The sequence below is a fragment of the Acinonyx jubatus genome, chromosome C1 (genome assembly GCF_027475565.1).
Source record: "Acinonyx jubatus isolate Ajub_Pintada_27869175 chromosome C1, VMU_Ajub_asm_v1.0, whole genome shotgun sequence".
Taxonomy (NCBI): domain Eukaryota; kingdom Metazoa; phylum Chordata; class Mammalia; order Carnivora; family Felidae; genus Acinonyx; species Acinonyx jubatus.
The window spans coordinates 193,035,438-193,055,508 of NC_069381.1; the positions used below are offsets into that span (position 1 = coordinate 193,035,438).

The window sequence follows — 20,071 nt, forward strand, 5'->3', positions numbered from 1 at the left end:
GTTATAGAAAAGTTTATCCTTTTTTTTCTAATGGAAACTTTATTAGGATTTCCAAAGATACTGAAAATGTACACATCAGTTCCTGTAGATAGGAACAGATAGCATGGGTCTTTCAAGCATCTGCATTAAAATTGAAAGAAAGAAAGAAAGAAAGAAAGAGAAAGAAAGAAAGAAAGAAAGAAAGAAAGAAAAAATAAATAAAGAAAGAAAGAAAGAAGAAAGAAAGAAGAAAGAAAGAAAAAGAAAGAAAGAGACAAAAAAGGGAAAAAGTTGAGAACTAGCTTGACAGCAGGCAGTATTGCCTTATATTTGCTGGTCCTTCCCTAGCTGTTCCAGTCTCCTGACCAACCCATGCAGAGAAATGAAGAAACAGTGTGGTTCCTCCTGTCTTTCTCTTTCAGTTCTTCCTTCTAATGTTCAAGTTAGATGAGCACATGACTATCATTGCATCTCTATATCTTCCACTGGGAAGTGTCAAAACTACTGGCCTTGGGAATAGAAGGAAGACCATAAGAGAAAGAGAGGCGGCAGGGAAATTGGAGCGGGCGTGTCTCTATCTTAAAGCCACCGCTGAGCTTACACCACAGTGTTTCGGTGTCTGTAGGGTGGAGGAGGCAGCACGGTGCCTGGCTTCAGCGAGAACTCAGAGAGGTATTCAGGATTCTCTGCCACAATAGGCCGGATCCGTCCATTTTGTTTATAAAAATATTTTGTGCTGTACTCGTGCAGGTAGTCTGGGTGCTGAAGGGTGCTCCGGGGTGGCAGGCTGTGGTTCCAGTAGTCAGGGTTGTCGAATGCTTTCTTGGCCTTCTCTGGCACAGACAGTACATTGTTCTTCAGGTACCCGGCATTCCCCAACGCGTTGGCAAAGGTGTTGAGGTACAGTGGCTCATTCACATACTCATCCTCTGCCTTGGGAGGACCGTTGGAAGCATTGTGATATTCGGGATTATCCAAAGCTTGAAGGTCTCCATTTTTTCTCCGAGAAACAAAAGGGTTTTCTTCCACAGGGTTCAGGTATTCTGATGGAATACAAAAATATCAGTTAATATCCACTTTCTGGAAAATGTTTATATAGGATGGTTAGCTTCTTGTTCCAGAACAATGAAGCCACAGATTTGTCTTCATGAATTCTCAAGAAAACTATTTTGTTGATTACCTGTGTTGATTGCTTGGTTGATTACTTTTGTCATATGAAAAAAGAGTAAGTGGGCCAAAACTCTTAGTGACTAAGGCACCGCAGGCCAGAAGCAGAGTTCCTGTCCCCTAAATTGTTCCTTTTTTTTCCTAATTGTATTTTTTATCTCCTATATATGGGGCCACTTGTTTAAATGCTTCTGTTTTCTAAAAGTCGGCATTCTATTTGTTGGAAAACAAGACAATCTATCAGGGTTAAATAGCTTTTAAATGCGAAGAAATTTGAATTTTTAAAAGGATATTGAAAAATCAAAATGTCTATAGCTTAACTCCATGCTAAGATGAATGGATGAAGTGAAGGAATAGCAGTTTTTAGTCTGTGTGGTTTGCTGTGATGCTCATATAGGTAAAATAGATTTGATTACAGATGTTTCATAGAAAGCCTGATGCATAGGAAAAGAAACATCTAAGGAAAAGACTCAACTGATAAAAATACCTGATGGACATCTAACATCATTAAATTGGCATGCCTTACATATGTTTAAGACTACATATGCTTAAGAATAAAGTATAATTATAACATTTACTTCCAAGGGCTGACCATCATCACAAAATAGCAAACTATTAGTTTGAATCATATGAAATGACTGTTTTGTAGGTGGAAACCAGTCATAGAGTGGCTATATTGTATGATTCCATCTAATAAATCAATATGAAATAGGAATTGACACAGAATTTTTTTAAAGGTTGTTAACCAATACTTTTCTCCTTAAATTTAATTCCACCTCTGTGTATATAGTATACACATCTACATAGAGTAGACCCACTTTTTGTCCTCTCTTTTCACTGTATCCACAGAAATGACACTTTACCTATTCCTATTTTGGTGTTGGGCCAGGAAAAAGGCACAATTGTTGAGATGCCATCATTCTGAAACAAATTTTCTACCCTCTATACTTAGCTTGACAAGTAGAGAAAAACAAATCATCAATTCAGGGTTATTTTTCCCTGGATACAGGACTGCTGGATATGGTTAAGTATTTAACATCCTGTGCAAGTTAAAAGATAGTAATGACTAGCCCACAATCATATACAGAAATTACAGGAACTAACATCATCCTCACAGCAATCCTATGAGCAAGGAAGGACAAGCTGTAGCTTTTCAGTTTTATAAACAGGAAACTGAGATTAAAAGATGTATTAAGGATACAACTAGTATTGAACTAGATAGAATTCAGATCTAAAACTCCTATTGAACAATCTCATTCTACTGAACTGTTTTCATTATTGTCCCTAAAGAAGTAGGGAGAACTTTTTACTTCATAACATGTTGGAATTTGAATGGTTCGCAAAGCAACTGTCATTTTAAGAACAATGCATGTAAAAACTTACACAGGAGGCAGAATTTTATTTTCCCTACCAGATTCCTGAAAGCGGAGGAGTGTCTGTCTATACTAAAATTCTTCAGTCTCTGAGAAGCAGGCTGGAGTACAAAAATTTTTATGGAAACTTGTATTCAGAGACAAAATCTAGGGAGGCTCTACATTGAGTCTATATTGACTGGCTTGTGTTTTCTTAGAAAGTTCATGTTACTTTACACCAATGGAATCTACTTATGTATTGTCCTGATGCAAACTTGCATAGCCATGTAGCTATAAATGGAGAAACAACTCTATGGTTGAGCTCAGGATCTTCCCAGAGAGTATTCTACTTTTGGGGGAATCTGCCAAATCTTCTCGAAACCTACGTGTGTGTCACTACTGTCTTACATACATCTAGATAGATAAGCTTTAGTAGGTTATTTACAGTTTGAACTTAGGGATCCCTTAGTTGCATTTTATAAAAGTGAATATAACCATATAATCAGGAACATAATGGACGCTTGTAGAGAGTCTTAAAATTTACTTGACACCAAAGACTCTAGGACACAGTAATCAGTTTTAAATAACAATCATCCATCTTCTCCTTTTGTGATGCTGTTTAACATGGAAGGAGAGTGGCTTTTTCAAAAGTGAAATGTCACTTGATTTGGATATCTAACATTTCTACTACCAGCTCTGTAAAGTTATCACTGTACTTTGTAGAACCACAAACTGAATATTTTCAAGACATGATGGTAGACATACAAGTAAACACAGTGTCAGAACTTTAACATTTGAAATGTGTCATACGTCATACAAGAAATCATAATATTCTATAATGAACAAAGTCATTCTGATGACACAAAATTTTAAAGAATTGCAAATATTTTATTGGTGCCATGAAAATACCAGTCTTTATGATCTCCAATATGAGTCCAATAAAGTAATGGTTGTGAAATCTTGTGATATGTTACCTCACTCAAATATTTCAATAAAGATATGTTTAGATCAGTGCTTCTCAAGCTTGATTATGTATAAAAGTCACATAGGGATCTTGTTAAAATGCATATTTCTATTCAGGTGGTGTCTGAGATTTTGATTTCTAAAAAATCAGAATGCAATTCTAGATGATGTAATGCTGTGGATTTGGATAGCATACTACATAGAGCAGCACCTTAGGCCTTCTCTGGGTCACAAATGTTACCCAGTCCGGTGGTTTGTCAATTTCCCTTCTATACTTTGCTTATTTTGATGGGAGTGAATTTTGAATGGCAATCATTTCTGAACATTCTGTTTGTACCTTGTTTAGGTTTATCTCGCATAGGGGTCATGTAACCTTCTTCATCCAGCTCTCCTCGTGGGCTCCGTTCTGGGGCAAACACCGTGGGGTCGGCGCTGTACCTCTGGGTGCTGCTATCCTCTGGAACATGGGGTGCCACTGGCTTGCGTAGGGTGCCGTTGCAGCAGGAGTCATCAAAAATCTCCGCTGTAGCCCCCTGAGCAACTGGAGCTTCTGGGATTGTGCTGGTCGTGGCTCTGTACGGCACAGGCACTCCTTGCTCTGCAGCAAACCCCCCGTCTCGGTATACAAACTGGTTCTGTCAATAGGAGAGACACATTTGGATGGAAGTTAGTATTAGGAATAGTTGTAAAAAAAACAACCCAAAGGATATGAGATCTTGTCTTTTAGATAAAAGTCAGAGTGTCTTAATTGAATTTTTTCCCTGAATGGCTAACAAGCTTGGGTTACAAACACCTAAAATTCCAATTTGGTTTTTAAAGTAAATCATGGGGAAACAATTTGGAAATAAATATTTAAATTTTACTGACCACCTAACACATGGCCTAATAAAAAGTGTCTCATATTATTTCCCTACAGTTGCCAATTTTTTTATATAAAATTCATATTTCGTGACAAATGGAAATGCTATTGATTGTAGACAGTCGCCATTAAGAACAGAAGCACAGTGATGCCATTTGGATGATGATATGTCCTTATTGCCTTCTCTTCTGTGGTCATTCTGACTTTGAGTCTCCAAGTACCTAACTAGAGAATCTTCATGGAGACTCTGACTTTTTCGCACACAACCTGTAATCATGGGGGGAATAAAAGGTAACCTCCTCAACCGGAAGCATAATTATGAGTCCAGGTAAATCCCTCAGGTAAAAATCAAAAGCTACTGTTGATGCATGATATCTCAACTTTGGATTATCTCCTGAGATAAAACATATCCACAAAGCCCAGCTATATAATCTACAGCAAATTATGAACTCACTGTTGGCAAAAGCAAAATGAGGAAATTATGGAGAGACAAGAGAGAAGAAACATGATAAGCGAAGACCAAAAATACAAAAAAGATGAAGGTTGATTGTGAAATACTTACTCCTGACATGGGGGTGTAGGCAGGAGGAGGGCTGTGTCCAATTTCACTCTAATAGGAAAGAAAAATGGAATGATGGATATAATAAGAGGTAATATGAATGAAAAGAAAAAAAAAAGCCGCATGAGTTGTATGAACCAAAGAGGAAAACATGCACAACAGTGAAGTTTGCTAAATGGTAAAATTTTTATGCATCCTGACTACACGTGAGTTTATTTATGTGTTTTGAGAATATGAAATATTTTAATTCAATCCCTGAAAAAAAAATATACAGAAAAAGTGAAATTTTTAAGTGGATTAAAAACTAAGTTGACCATGAATATTTTTCTGATTAACCCTAGAAGAAAGACAAAGACAGTAAATAATTAAATATAGTTTTAAATAAAGAACCATTTCCTTCCTTACGTGTTATATGACTGAAATGGCCACATGCCACAGCATTGGTTTTCCCTTGTAAAAAGAAACTTATCTAGAAGGAGATAAAAGCAAATTTCAATTTTCCTTGAATAATTTTTACTATCAAGTTACATTTGTTTTTCACCATTTCAGCAAAGGGTCAACTTCTTAGTCTTTCCTTTAAAAAGGTGCATACTATCAAACCATAAGAGATTCTTAAATACAGAGAACAAACTGAGGGTTGCTAGAGGGGAGGTGGGTGGGGGGATGGGCTAAATGGGTGATGGGCATTAAGGAGGGCACTTGTTGGAATGAGCACTGGGTGTTATATGAAAGTGATGAATCACTAGCTTCTACTCCTGAAACCAATACTACAAGGTATGTTAACTAACTTGAATTTAAATAAATTAATTAAAAAACTAAAAAAGGTACACCTATTTTCTCTTCAAAGAGTCTTATTTTTTTGTAAGTTAAAAAAAAGGAAGGAAATCTTGAAAAACTAATTCCTTTCGTGGAAATATGCTTTATATATATTATTTTCTTGTATTTAGAGTCAGTTAAAATTAGATTTCATTAAAAAAAAAAAGGTATCTGGGGCTCCTGGGTGGCTCAGTTGGTTAAGCATCTTACTTCAGTTCAGGTTATGATCTCATGGTTGATGGGTTCGAGCCCCACATTGGACTCTGTGCTGACAGCTCATAACCTGAAGCTTGCTTCAGATTTTGTGTCTCCCTCTCTCTCTCTGCTTCTTCCCCGTTCATGCTCTCTGTCTGTCTGTCTCTCTCTCAAAAAATAAATAAACATTAAAATAAGGGCATCTGTATTCTTATAACTTAATACTCCATCCTATGGGTTAAAAAAAGTGGATACAAGAATATGATAAAATATTAAGGACAATATTCCTTGGGATAAATAGAGCGGGTTAGGTGAATATCAACACTGTTTCTTAATATACATATCCATTAAATACAATTTTTGAGAACCTTAGTCTACTAAGCCAGTCCCTTTTCTAGACACTGGAGATCATAAATAATTCAGGTAAAAACAACTGATGTTATGAAGCTTGCATTTTCTGCATACATGTATGAAACTTGGCTAAGTATTATTCCAGGCCAATGTTTTTACAATTTAGAGGTTCATAAAACATTCTAAGCAGAATGTGGTTCCATGGAGATTAACTGTTTAATGTAAATTAATAACAACTGGATAACACAATTTCCTATAATTAACTGGACTAATCAAGGGACAAGGTCTGAACTCCTACATTAAGTTTACATTTCAACTCTCCCCATAACTGAGTCATCTACATGATAGCGTAGAAAATATTAATCTCTTTCCTTCTCTAATGACATAACTAGGAACGTATTGAAGATCATGATGCGGAAAAGTAGAGACATATTTAACGTGCTATACATAGGAGGTAGTATTGTCTAGTAGACACATTGTTTTATGATTTGTTAGATATTTTAGCCCCAGTCCCAGTTACAAGTGATGTGATAAGTCAAGAAACATCTCAGACCCTCATTTTTATCCTTGCCCTCTGTCTTACTCTTAGTGAATACAAAGTAAAATGGTATATATAAGTGAACTTTGTAAGCTCTGCACTACTAAGCAAATAAAGAGGATATAAAAAAATTAAATATTCACATATGCTAAATCAGATTTTTGAAGTCAAGCAATCAAAATGCCAGAGCTACTCATCAAAGACACATTTAAAAATGTTTCCCTGTTCTCTACATCACCTTAAATACAGGTATATTTTGTTATCCTTTAGAAATGAAGCTAAATACATTTGCTCGTAAAATTTGGGAGGAATTTGCTGCCAGTGATATGCAAAACAGAGGGATGGTATGGGAAAAATATGGCAACTGCCTAGTGGAACTTTATCATATCTTCAACCTTGGTCTTGTCCTATCATTCAACCCCGATTATTGAGCAAGCATTTAACGAATATATATGCTGGAGATACCATTAGGCACCAGGAGAGACATGACCACTGGCCTTTTGCAATTTACACTGAATGATCAAATATTACCTGAGATTATTAGAAGAAAAGGCAAGAGTAAAATGAAACTGCAGTGAATTTATTTGAATTCTAAGATTACATATTAGAAGAAAGGTATTCCAAAATATTAGTAATTACTGCTGTTCCTTTGGCCTCTAACCTTCCAACAATTGCTGTACTGGTTTGTGTTTGACTAGAATCACAGCTTAGGAAACAGCACTGACTGCTGTACATTTTGCATTTTATAAAACTTGAGGGATAGATGATCAAAGGAACAAGTTACAAGTCATTCTTCATCAGGAAATACTTTATTATATATATTCATTACGTGAGCTGGACTGCCTTCAATTGTAAAGATGCTGTGTTAAAAATAACTAGATCTGTTGAAGAGAGGCCATGCCATATTAGAATGCAGGCACTGTCCCTGCTTTGACAAGTCTTTCCGTCAGCAACCTGCCAAATCTATATCTGGACACACTGCCAGATACCATCACAGTAATAGGAGTGTCTTCATGCTTTTCCTAGTTTTCTGCATTAAAATGGAAAAAAAATGCTAGGCAAAGTCCCTTAAGCATTCATTGTTTTTAGGGTTACTGGCTGCTTTTTATTTTTCTGTTTTCATTTTTTTCATTTGCTTTTTTTTTTCTTTTCTGTTTTCCATGATAAAAAGCACCTCATTCATTTCCCCCTGGAAGGGCAATGCAGCTACAAGGGAACATCTGTGAGGCCAATTAGCTGGGCTGGAAATGTGATATAATTGTTGTTTAAATATATTTAAATTACATGTTAATCACTATGTCATAATTTATAGGCTTTGAAAATAACTTTTTGTACTTGAGAGCCAAGCCAGATTTTACTTGTTTTTGCTGTTTTTAGTTTATAACAAGCTCTTCTCATTTCCCGCCCCTCTCCCCCCAATTCCCCACACTTGAAGAGCTAAACTTTTAATATTGGAAAGAATGACAGCTGCAAGTAAATTGGTGGAGTAAAAATTAAGATCCCCATAGTCAGAACGAGCTGGAGTGACCTTAAAGTTTTAAGCAGAACAAAGCAGTGCTCTCAGTTTAAAGGCTTTTGTTTTCTCATTGTTCCACTTTCTGCTGTCCATCAAAGCCCAGCTTTGTGGATCTTCTGGAAATACTGGGTGCATCTGTTCAATTAGCTAGTGAGGGGATTTACTGTCAGCAGGACAGAGATAGAAAGACGTTAGTTATAAACTGGCAGGTGATAGGGAGTTTGTTTCTGGTGGGGGGATTTGTAAGGGTGATAGAGAGAGTCAAGTTTAATTTTGTGGCCCTGTCACTGGGACATTGTATGATTAACTTGGACTGAAATGCCAGAGGTTATAGAGAAGGCAAACATCAGCAAATGTATCAAATACAGTGTTAAATGCACTTTACATACATCATGTCCTGAAATTTATCTTTCATTTGAATTATAAAAATGCAAAACTTTGTCTTATTACATGCACTGTATTTCTCATATTTATTGTGTTCATTAAAACATTGTATTGTTAAATATTATCCCTGGGAAATTTTAAACCAGATGGATTTCCTCTTTAATTTATTTTTAAAAATACGATACAAATCTATGTTCTTAGGAAACTAACAAAAATACATACTTAATGACTAACTTCCACCTGAATTAAACATGCACTTAGGGGCACCTGGGTGGCTCAGTCGGTTGAGTGTCCGACTTCGGCTCAGGTCATGATCTCACAACTCATGAGTTTGAGCCCCGCGTCAGGCTCTGTGCTGACAGCTCAGAGCCTGGATCCTGCTTCAGATTCTGTGCCTCCCTCTCGCTCTGCCCCAACCCGTTCACATTCTGTCTCTGTCTCTCTCAAAAATAAATAAACATTAAAAAAAATTAAAAAAAAACCATGCACTTAATGAGAGTTTTGTTTGGTTTTTTTAACTTCAGATAATTGTTCCTATCAATATTAACTATAGGATTAAAGTTTCTAGGGCCAAGAAATACGCTAAATCCTTTTAACTAAAACAGAGTGTGTCTCTGTAAGATGTTACCAATTCATCAACACTAATTTGTTACCAAAGCACTTCCACATGTAACTATTAAGGATTCTCAATCTTTTATCCTCCTTGTCACATATTCATAACACTCTGATGGGCATTTTCACATTTTTACAGGTCAGGTAGTAGACAAATAAAATGGTTTTTGCATTATGTACGATTTCTGATGTATGGGTGTAACATATATTTTTTTCACAACTGAGTTCAACATACAGAGTTTGAGACATCTATTTAGAATCTTCATTTTTCATAAAGCTGGAATCCAGAAGAAAGCAAACAAAATGTGTCCATAGACAAAAAGCCAGTAAGAACTGAGAGAAACCAAACAAATCTAGGCAGCTGGCTCACACACACACACACACAGGCACACACACGTATGTATATATAAATCACACAAAACATCTTTCGTCGATTTATGTTATGTGTTTATTGGCTAATGGACTCATCTACCTACTTGGTTTGATTCTGTGAGATGCTGCTTTTTGGATCAAGGAGTAGAAACTTCCAGTTAGAAAATAAAGTCATGGGATGTAACATACGGCATGGAGAAAATAGTCAATAATACCGTATTAACTTCGTAAGGTCACAGATGGTAACTACAATTTATTGTGCTGCTCATTTCACAATGTATACAAATGTCGGTCAAATCACTATATTGTACATCAGAAAATAATACATATTTTATGCCAATTATACTTCAATAAAAAACATGGATGTTGTTATAGATATTATTTTAAAAAGTTCTATGTGTCTTTGATAATCAAGAAAAAAAGCATTGGGAACATCATGAGAAATATAAAACTACACTCCAAATTTCAGAATCAACCATAAAGCAAACTTAAATATGGGATGATTCACACTCGTTAATAAAGAAGAAGAAAAAAAAAAAGAATCACCCGGAAGAAAAAAATAAAAAAAAAATAAAAAAAAATTAAGTTTTTACTCTCTCACTCACAAAATAAATAAATTAGCAATAATGATATAATAAATAAAAATATATAAAACCATATAATATTAAATAGATAAACAAATAGTTAATAATAAGCCTGTGATTCAGTTGAAGGAATATTAACTTGGGCTCTTATCCTTTGTTCAGTTTTCATTAACCTTGGAACATCTTATCCCTCTTGTATGTCTCATCTACTCTATTACTGAAAAGAAATTTTAATAAAGGGAGGGTATGAGTGGAATCAGTAAATATGAATGGGAGACAATTCAGAATTTACAAAGTAGAGAGGCATGGTGCCTTTTATCAACATTAATAACTCTACTCTCCTAACTCAGATCTTGAAGTCCAATTAATCACAATGTGTATTCTATTTTGTAGATGAATAAATGACTACTTTTAGGCCAACTGAGAAACAGGAAGAGAGACCATACGCCAGAGACTATTTTAGGTTTTATTTATTCTCATAACCTTTCAAGGTACATATCGTTACTAAAAATCATGATGTCCATTTTGCAGATGAGAAAACTGAGGACCAGGGAAGCTATAAGTTTCTCCCATGTACACACAGCCATTAGTGGCTATCTAAATCTATTACCCTTTTATTATGCCACATGTAGAACCCCTCTCTGCCCCTGCACAGTGCTTCAACTCTTCTCTCACATGAGTTCTCATGGTTTCTTTTTCTTGTGAAAAATTAATTTCAAGGAGGACTTGGCCTCACTAGCCTTAGCCATAAAATACTAATGATGCTTTATAGTACCACTCCTCCCAGCTTATTTGCATTTTAATGAACTACAAGGCCTTAAGCTGAAAAGGAAACTATAAGTAGAATGTGATGAGCTCATACAGGAGATGATGGATAAATAGATACAGATAGATAGATAGATAGATAGATAGATTCAAAGATTTTCTGTGACAGCACAATTGCTTATGATTTATTATTCCTACTCCATGGCTTAGTCAATAAATTCCTCTTAACTTGACTAAAGGTAAGTAAACTATTATATCTCCAAGAAATAACTCCTATACTCTTTCCAAATATCCATAAAACAAGAGGATATTCCTCTTTAACATATTCATGGCTAGATGATGAGTCAATAAAATGAAGCTGAAAATTCCTCATTTTGTACCTTGTTTCTTTAAGTCTTTGCTGCTGTTATGTGAAAAAGTCAAAGGACATTATTAGCACAGTCAAAAAAGAAAGGGTATAAGGAAACATGATTTTACATAAGTGCCAACATTCCTTAGCTTCATTCAAGATAAACAATAAGACTTTTGTCACCCTTCTTGAGATTAGTAATCACATAGAATTTATATCTGTTTATCCTGGTGCATATTCTACATTTTTTTGTTGGTTGTTTCATTCGTTGGTTTCTGGCAATTTTCTTTTGCATGTCTATATTTATTTTCAGAAGTGTGTTATGGTATTGAAACATTTCCTAGTTATCACTTAGCTTCTAGTTAACACATGCTGCTAGAAATCTAAAGAGAACTTCTATGAGGTTTCTTAAAGACCTCTTACCAGTTCATTTCAGTTAGAAAAAGTATGGATATTTTTCCTAATTTTTTAACCTATCCATAAGAACAACTGGTTCAATTGCAGTATCTACGTTTAAGAGTAAAAGTGAAATCATTAAGAGTTTACCATGTCGAAATTCTCGGGAAATCTGACTAAGTCTTTAAGAGAATCCTAAAATTGTCTCTCTGCTTGAGTGTTTCATAACCTAACATCATGAAGATTATTTAATGAAGACATCTTAGTACACAGACAATGCATTGAGGTCAGGAAACTCTGAAGACAACAACGCATAGTCCTGGAACAAGTGGTCACCTGTGGGCTTCTGCCACGAAATTTGTATTCTTGAACTTCTTGCCACTATGCCATGAGACCTTCAACAAACTCCTTAATCCACTGGGCCCCCAGTTTATTTATCTCTGAAAAAAGAAACTGGACTATGGGATAGGTAGTGAGAAAACGCACTTTTAACTCACAAATTATTTGTATATAAAATGAATATTCTGCCTTAAGCCTACACCATTGTTAAATACTGTAAAATGTGATTAACATGATAGCAAAAGCATCTTATACACTCTTCTTACTTAAATCTTTTCAAAGTATATGAAGCACCTTTTCTTTCTTTTTTTTTTCTAAATGGAGTATTTATAAAGTATCACTTAGCCTATATACAATATATGACTGCATATTCTTGGGAAACAAGACCATGTTTGGATGGTGACTAATGAAAATACAATTGTAAAATGAAGTATTATAATTTAAACTTTTCATTTTACTCATGAAACACTGATTCTCTAAGAGGTTAGGTTAATTGTCAAATCACATGTCTGACAGTACTAGAAATAGGGTTCCCAGAGTCTCCATCTAATGTACATCCTATTATACCTTACAGCCTCAAATGGCATTTAATAATGATAAAAAGTCAGGTACATTTTTAATGTTTTTCTGTAAAATACAATTTCCTTACTATAGCCAAAAGCATGAGACTTAACCATGATGGCATTTGGTTTCAGTTGAATTACATATTGATATACTCTTACAGTGAATTTAATGGTGCTTTGATTATAAGACAGAAGTCAATTTTTCCTATTAAATAGGTTATAAGTTTATTAGACAAAAGAAAAACTCTAATAGTATTAAATACTTTGATAAAAGCTACCCACACACAGATTAATTAAAAGCAGCACTTATTAAAGTAGTACTTTATTTACAATACAAATTGCCCTCCACAGAGGGAATATGTTATTTGAACATTCTAGCTATAAAAGTTAGTTATTAAAAATAAATACATATTGATTTTTGTATCTATATAAAATATTTTTGTATTTATGCAATGAATTTTATATTTATATTGTATTCAATATTTAAATATTGTATTTATAATATATTTAATATTTTATTTAATATTTAAAAATAAATTGTCACATGTTTCTTTTATGTTTATATTTATGCAAAATGCATATTGATTTTTATATTTATATAAGTATTGATTATGTGTATATATATATCCACATATAATAAGCTTATTAGTTGATATATGTTTACCTTAACAATGCTTATCTATAGCTATATCTACCTATAACTATTTATACGATGAGATAATGTTTAGGATTATAAAAATCATTTAAAAAATTAAGTAAAAAAAATTAAGTATAGGCAGGTTTGAGAATGAGAAAAGCCAAAAACTATAAGTACTATGAATTTCAATGCCATTATTTTTGAATCTAAAATGCTATGCCTTGGCCTGGGTATCACATACTTCTGTTTGTAATATTAGTAAACACTTAAATCACAATTTTAGGCTTTGTGTGTGTCTGTGCATGTGTGTGTGTGCGTGTGCGCATAAATGCACATGCATGTATATATGTATTCATACACACAATAAAGGGTTATTTAACCCATTCAAACTAACACCTTTTTTCCCACAGGCTGCCAGATCATTTGTGGGCTTGTTTTGTTTTGCTTTTACTATTTTTCATATGTGCATATCATTTATCAGCAAATGAATCTTGTTAACTAACACACTATGTAGGAGATATTTAAAAATATTTCTTTAGTGGTTGTTTGGAGTTTTCTTTTACTTGCAAATAATGATGCAATAGTGAAATATTCTATATTTCAATCTCCTCCTTAGCAATAATCCAAGCTCTGGAAATTTTATCACATATTTAAAATAACAGTAACAATATTTTGAGCAATCTATGTGTGCAAATGTAAAAAAAAAAAACTAGGGCGTAGTTGTGTACTGAGAGATTGAAAGCAATATTACAGGAAATAGAATTACAAATTTTGTAAATCTAATGTTGGCATGTAGATTTTATTTAGTATCTTAAAAGATAAGTGTTGGTAATAAGCAAACAATTTAACAAAATACAGATAAGGCTTACAGTGTTACAGTGTTCATATCACTTCAGTGCGGACCAGGTTGGAAATATCTTCAGTCACGCTAGTATGTGCAAACTGTTTACTAGATAAAAAGTGAATTTGTAACAATGGCTGATTCATCCAACTACTGCTCTTTAAGCTACCAGCGTGGCAACAGCTGTTGCTGTGAGTAAAAAGACTTTGAACGGTCCACCTGGAATTATGACAGCTGGTTCATGAGAGCTGATCTGAATAATGTACTGTGGATACTCGGGTACAGCTACTGACAGAGCAAACAGCACATGGCTGTCCCATCAGCCCAGAGCAAACACCAGTTACATTTCGCAGAAACAGGATGGTATTTACAACTGATCTGAGCCAAAATGAATATCAGATTGAAGGTAGCACCCCAGGAGAAAAAAGCTTTCCCCAAGAGCTACTTGTTGATTATAGTCTAAGCAGTTTTACCATTCTCAAAAATCCTTCAAATTTGATTTTGCTGCATATAAAAAGGGAGAAGGAAATATACAAAGAACTCCTGCACCTATTTGGGAACCACATTGGAATTACCTAAAATTAAAAAAAAAATGACCACAGTACTTCTTAGTTTCCCATTTACACTTTTTGCTGCCAAAGTCAACTTGTATGTATTTATGTATATATGTATTTATATACATATATATTTATATACATATATACATAAATATATATACATATGTGTATATAAATATATATATATATGTATGAAGAAGTAAAAATATATAATAAGCCTGAAATAAGAGAATCTAACTTAAATCTTACATGGATGCCAGAGATCACCCAATCACACTCGATTTTCAGCTATGGTAATAGGGATGACTAGCAATCTTCCTCAAGGTCACACAGCTAGTTACTAACAAGCCAAAATCCATAGGCTTAATTAGGAAATATGTTTATGATTTATTACGGGTAGAAAAAACTCTGCTTGGAGTCCTTTGAATATGTCTGCCTGAGTAAGGGGAAACATAGGTGAAACTCTACAGCAGGTGAGGTCTGATCTCAAAGTTTCCTCACCATGGTTGACTTCTTAGTTTCTGCCCCAGGATCATTTACTCCTCCCCAACAGACTCCAGGGCCCACAGATTCCTGCCCTGATTCTGCTGGAAATGAGACTATATCTGTATCCTCCCCCTACGGAAAGTGTACCATTCTGAATCAGTAACTCCCACCCCGAAACATCCTCTCTTATATACACTCTCATTCTTTCCTCGGGAATTTGTCAGTAACTAATGCAGAGGGCATCTCTTTATTCTGAATAATGTGGGAGAATTTTCTCAAATTAGTGCTAGTAGATGATAATGGCCCTGCCTCAGGTAACACTGAACTATTGAATACCAACCCTCAGCATGCAATGAACCACTGGCCTGATGTCTCTACTGGAACATTCCATGGCATTTCAAATGTCACTTTTTCAAAACTGAAATGAACATCTCTTTTCCTCACACTGAATCTAACTCTCTTATCTTTCTTGGCTTACTGGATAGTATCAACAATTTACCTACTTGTGCAAGTCAGATATCTTAGTATCATCTTTAACTTCTCCTATGTCTCATTCTTCATGTTTAAGCATCTTTAAGCATCTTTAAGCATATTTAACTCATCTCCTGGATCTTAGTCCTTCCCTTCACTCCAATCTAATATTCACAATTCATTTCCCTACTTAAAAAAACCTGCAAGATCCTTTGTTGCCTCAGGCCAAACCAAATCTCAATTTCTTGTGGCACTGAAGACTTTTGGTAGCTATTGTCCTTGCCAGTTTCTCCAGCCTCACCTCTGCACTTTCTCCTCACAAGCCTCGAGGCAAAAATATTACAGCACTTCCTTTGAGGGTCCACTCTTTCCCTCACCTCTGGGCCTCTATTCAAACTCTAATAATTTCCTCAATGCTCTCTCTAGCTTCTTTGACTTGACTACATGTTAACCCCATGAGAAATTATCATTTCCCTGATCATGTTTAATTATTGATTAAAAAATTCACTAAACACTTATCACGTTCCTTATATGGACGATTTATCACCGCATTCTAGTTGTTTATTTACTTCCTTAGTATGCCTTCTTCCATAAACTGTAAGGCTATTCAGAAGAGGACTTCCTCTAATACTCACTGTATCCTTGATGCTTAACACAGTCCAAGGGCATGGACTAACTGAATGTTCAGTAAAAGGTGTACCGGATCAAAGAATGGATAGATAGAAAGGTATATGAAACCCACAGACAGAGTGGGTCTATTAATGAGAATCTCAGGGACTGCAGACAGCCAGAAAGATATGTTTTAAAGAATGTGGGATTTTAGCATTACTCAAATTATATATTATACATATCCCAGCCTATAGATACTTAACAGTGAGTCCTAAATTGAAATTAAACCCCAATATAGTTATCTGAATATTATTTCTCATCTAATACATTCATTCTTCTTATCAATCAGCTGCTATTTCTGGAAGCATTGTTTAAAATCTTACTTTTAATGGCAAAACAAAACAAAACATATCTTCTGGTAAACACCGAATGGTTCCAAATGCAACACACATTTCACATGTAGTTATAAAACTTCAGGATTCTATCTCTAGTATGACAATACTCTCATGAGACATCTATGTATTTCCTAATGCTTTGGAGGTCTAGCAAACTCAGGCTTCAGCTTTATCCCTGAAAATATACATTGTTAATTAAGAACAATAGGAAAGACATACCTGTGAATAAATTGCCGTCATGAAGATGGAAAATGCAGTTTTGCCTTGTAAGATCAAACACAAATCCCTACCAGTACCTTTTAAGTGGTACATACACCCACCTGTATTTCTACACTGTGGTGCAAACCCAGACACCCACAGGGAAGGGTCATTTTAAGTTTTTCAAAAAGCATTATTAGGATATTATGACTCAGTAGTATAGAAAATCAAAGTTATAAGTAAATGAAATTTTACACCAAAGTTACAGAGTGTGTGTCTCAAGAAGGGAAGAAGCTGTAGGAAGAGAGCACTTGAGGCAAAAGCACTGCCATTTTTCTACTCTGCTACCATAGGTAAGTTTTCTTAAGACCTTAGTGTCCTCATCTGTAAAATGGGAACAATAATGTCTGTCCCACCTGCTTTATGAGTTTTACAGGTGTGTGTCAATGTTAAATATCTCTCAATAAAGTAACATAATATATAGGAGCACCTGGGTGGCTCAGTCGGTTAAGTGTCTAACTTTGGCTCAGGTCATGATCTTAGGGTTTGTGGGTTCCAGCCGCATGTTGGACTCTGTGCTGAACACTCAGAGTCTGGAGCCTGCTTCAAATTCTGTGTCTCCCTTTCTGTCTGTGCTCCCCTGCTCGCTCACTCTCTCTCTCTCAAATAAATAAATATTAAAACTTTTTTTAAAAACGTAACATAATACACACACACACACACACACACGTATATGTGTGTGTGTGTGTGTGTGTGTGAGAGAGAGAGAGAGAGAGATTTGGTACTTTTTTTCTACTAAATTAAAAATAATGCAGCTAAATCCTGACTTGTCCAAGTATCACTCACACAAACCACACTAAATGCTTCAAATCAGCACATGCTTCTTGCACACCAGAATAAAAATACTAATAAAAATAATCACAAAGCTATATATGTATCTGTGTGAAACAAGAGCCTATTTTTGCAAATTTGGTATCACATATTTCAATTGAAATAACTGTCAAAAATGATTGGTGTTACTTAAGTAAATAAAATGGTAGGAAATTATTTACAGGGTTCCTTTGAATGTATATTGATTAATATATCATTTAAAGCCATTATAAAATATTCCTTTGAAAATTAAAAATGATGTTTTTCTCAATGCAGCAGTAAATCAAAACAAGATCCCATGGAACTCTTCCTCCTCCACTTAGTCACAGAAAGGTGTGTATTAAATGTCCAATGATAAATTCCTTAACCACTAAAATAAACTAATGGAGTGATCTAACAGTGGTGATTATGATAAACTGAAATAAAATTGTCATTACTTTTGTTTTCTTTAGATGATGGGGGTGAGAAAGTCAATGAAACACAAACATTAGAAATTCACATCTCTGCAGAGTATATGTTGGCCTTGATTTTCTTGAATCACTTCTACTGAACACTTGAATGCATCCAGACAGACTCCTAATAAGATATGTCTCAGAATTCATGCCGAGGCATTGTCAACAGGCCAAGAAGAAGTCCTCAGTGCTGAATTGTGCTTAGATTGATTTTTTTTCCTCCCTGTGATTGTTGATCTTTCCAGGGAAAGCTGAGGCATTAAGAGAGGCACATGGTAATGCAGGGAATGTTTGAACTCTTGTACTCTGGTGGAGAGACAATTCCTGTGTGTCACCTCTTTAATACATTAAGCATTTTAGAGATTTTTAAAAGCATACTAAACATCTTTAAGAAAGACACATCTTGGAAAGAAAGTAGCTAAGTTACAGAAAATTGCTAAGATTTACAACTTGAAATAATTTGATAAATGACTTGGGAGTTGGGAAAAATAAAAAGGTTGAACTTTCCTACAATATGTGGGAAATATAATATATATACCCTGGGCTTTCTCCCAAGGACTACCAACAAACCAAAAAAGTACTAGACAGGTAAGAAAAGCCCCTGGTATAGTTCCCAGTCCCCTATGTCCTTTATTACACTAGCACAATTATTATTTATCATTTTGAAAGGAAGATATTAAGCCAACATGCAGTTGTGTTTTGACAAAATAAAATATTAATGGTTGATCTTACAAATAAAATCATAGAGGAAGGTTGTCTTTCTTGCTGTAAGGCTTAAATGGCAGGCACCCCCAGGCTCTCTTCAGAATCTTTACTGTTTTTACTACTTACAAATTATCCAAGAGTTTTAGAAACTGTTTCTAATTTATCTGTGTCATCTTTTAGGAAAACAAACTCCTTAAATATGTACGAAACCAGTTATGTTAGTATCTCACCTCTCTTCTTCGTCTCCAATTTACTTATTTGAATATTAAAAAGGCACCTAGCAGATACTCAGATTTTGCCAAAAACAGTAAGTGAGAAGAAATTTTGATTGTTCCTAAGACCGATCTCTTAATGCTTACTGAAAAGTAGGTAATCAAAAGCTCAGGTGAGAAAAATTAAAAGTAATATTAGCACTCTGACAGAACTTCTAGGATTTTCATTCAGCCTGTTACCATACAAAAGCATATTGGATGTCAATTATGCAGGAGAAGATATTTCCAGGAGAGCTAGACATAAGCCCAGGTTGTGAATTATTTGCTTTGAAATACCTTCATATTCTTCTGCTTGTAAATTCTGGTCAAGAGAAGAGCAAAAGCAAGTAGCAAGCACATCCTAAGCATATGGTCAGGTGAACATTCATAAAATGTTTATCAGCCCACAAATAAAAATTTTAAAAATGCTGGACCATCCTCCTCCAGGAGGGAGGAAAGAAGCACAATAAATAAAGAGTTCTTTGTTACTACATTAAATTTCCAGGGCCAACACCATCCATCTTGAGTTTCTAAATACCAGAAGCCCCAAAGGAAGCTTTCACTAATATGCTCTTTAAGCCAAGAATACATTCATTCCTGGCAGCCATTACTCTTGCATGGTTTCTCACCTTCTCTGCCCAGAATGAATTCACTTTAAAATGATAAAGCTTAAAGCTTTGTATAGCCCCTTCCAAGGCCAGAGTCCGTCATCGGTTCACATGGTTTTGGAATTTGGTAAATTCTGAAAAAGTAAGATTTTTATTTTTGCCTTCTTTTCCTTAGAGGCTCCACCCCTACTCCCAAGGATGTGTCTGGCTCCACATAACCTTGATGCTTTACCCTCACTTTACTAAGAATGTTCTTTAAGTTTATTCCTTATCAAAAATCTGGTATTCATGAGCAATCAGAAGGCTGCACATCCTTAGAACATCCTTTCCAG

At 35.0% G+C, this 20,071-nt stretch overlaps 1 protein-coding gene across 6 annotated transcripts in view; it reads right to left on the reverse strand.

The window, feature by feature from the left end:
* Positions 1 to 201: 201 nt before the first annotated feature.
* The window catches only part of ERBB4 (erb-b2 receptor tyrosine kinase 4), a 1,120,478-nt gene continuing 1,100,608 nt past the window's right edge, over positions 202 to 20,071 (reverse strand). For 3 of the 6 annotated variants that reach the window (XM_027051663.2, XM_027051675.2, XM_027051654.2), the window contains 3 exons: positions 4,883 to 4,930; positions 3,799 to 4,096; positions 202 to 1,022 (listed from right to left, as the gene is read on the reverse strand). In XM_027051663.2, coding sequence (XP_026907464.1) covers positions 577 to 1,022; positions 3,799 to 4,096; positions 4,883 to 4,930 — 792 coding nt within the window. In that variant the 3' untranslated portion in view covers positions 202 to 576. The remainder of the gene's footprint in view (positions 1,023 to 3,798; positions 4,097 to 4,882; positions 4,931 to 20,071) is intronic. The other 3 variants (XM_027051681.2, XM_027051688.2, XM_027051669.2) reach the window with 1 other exon arrangement.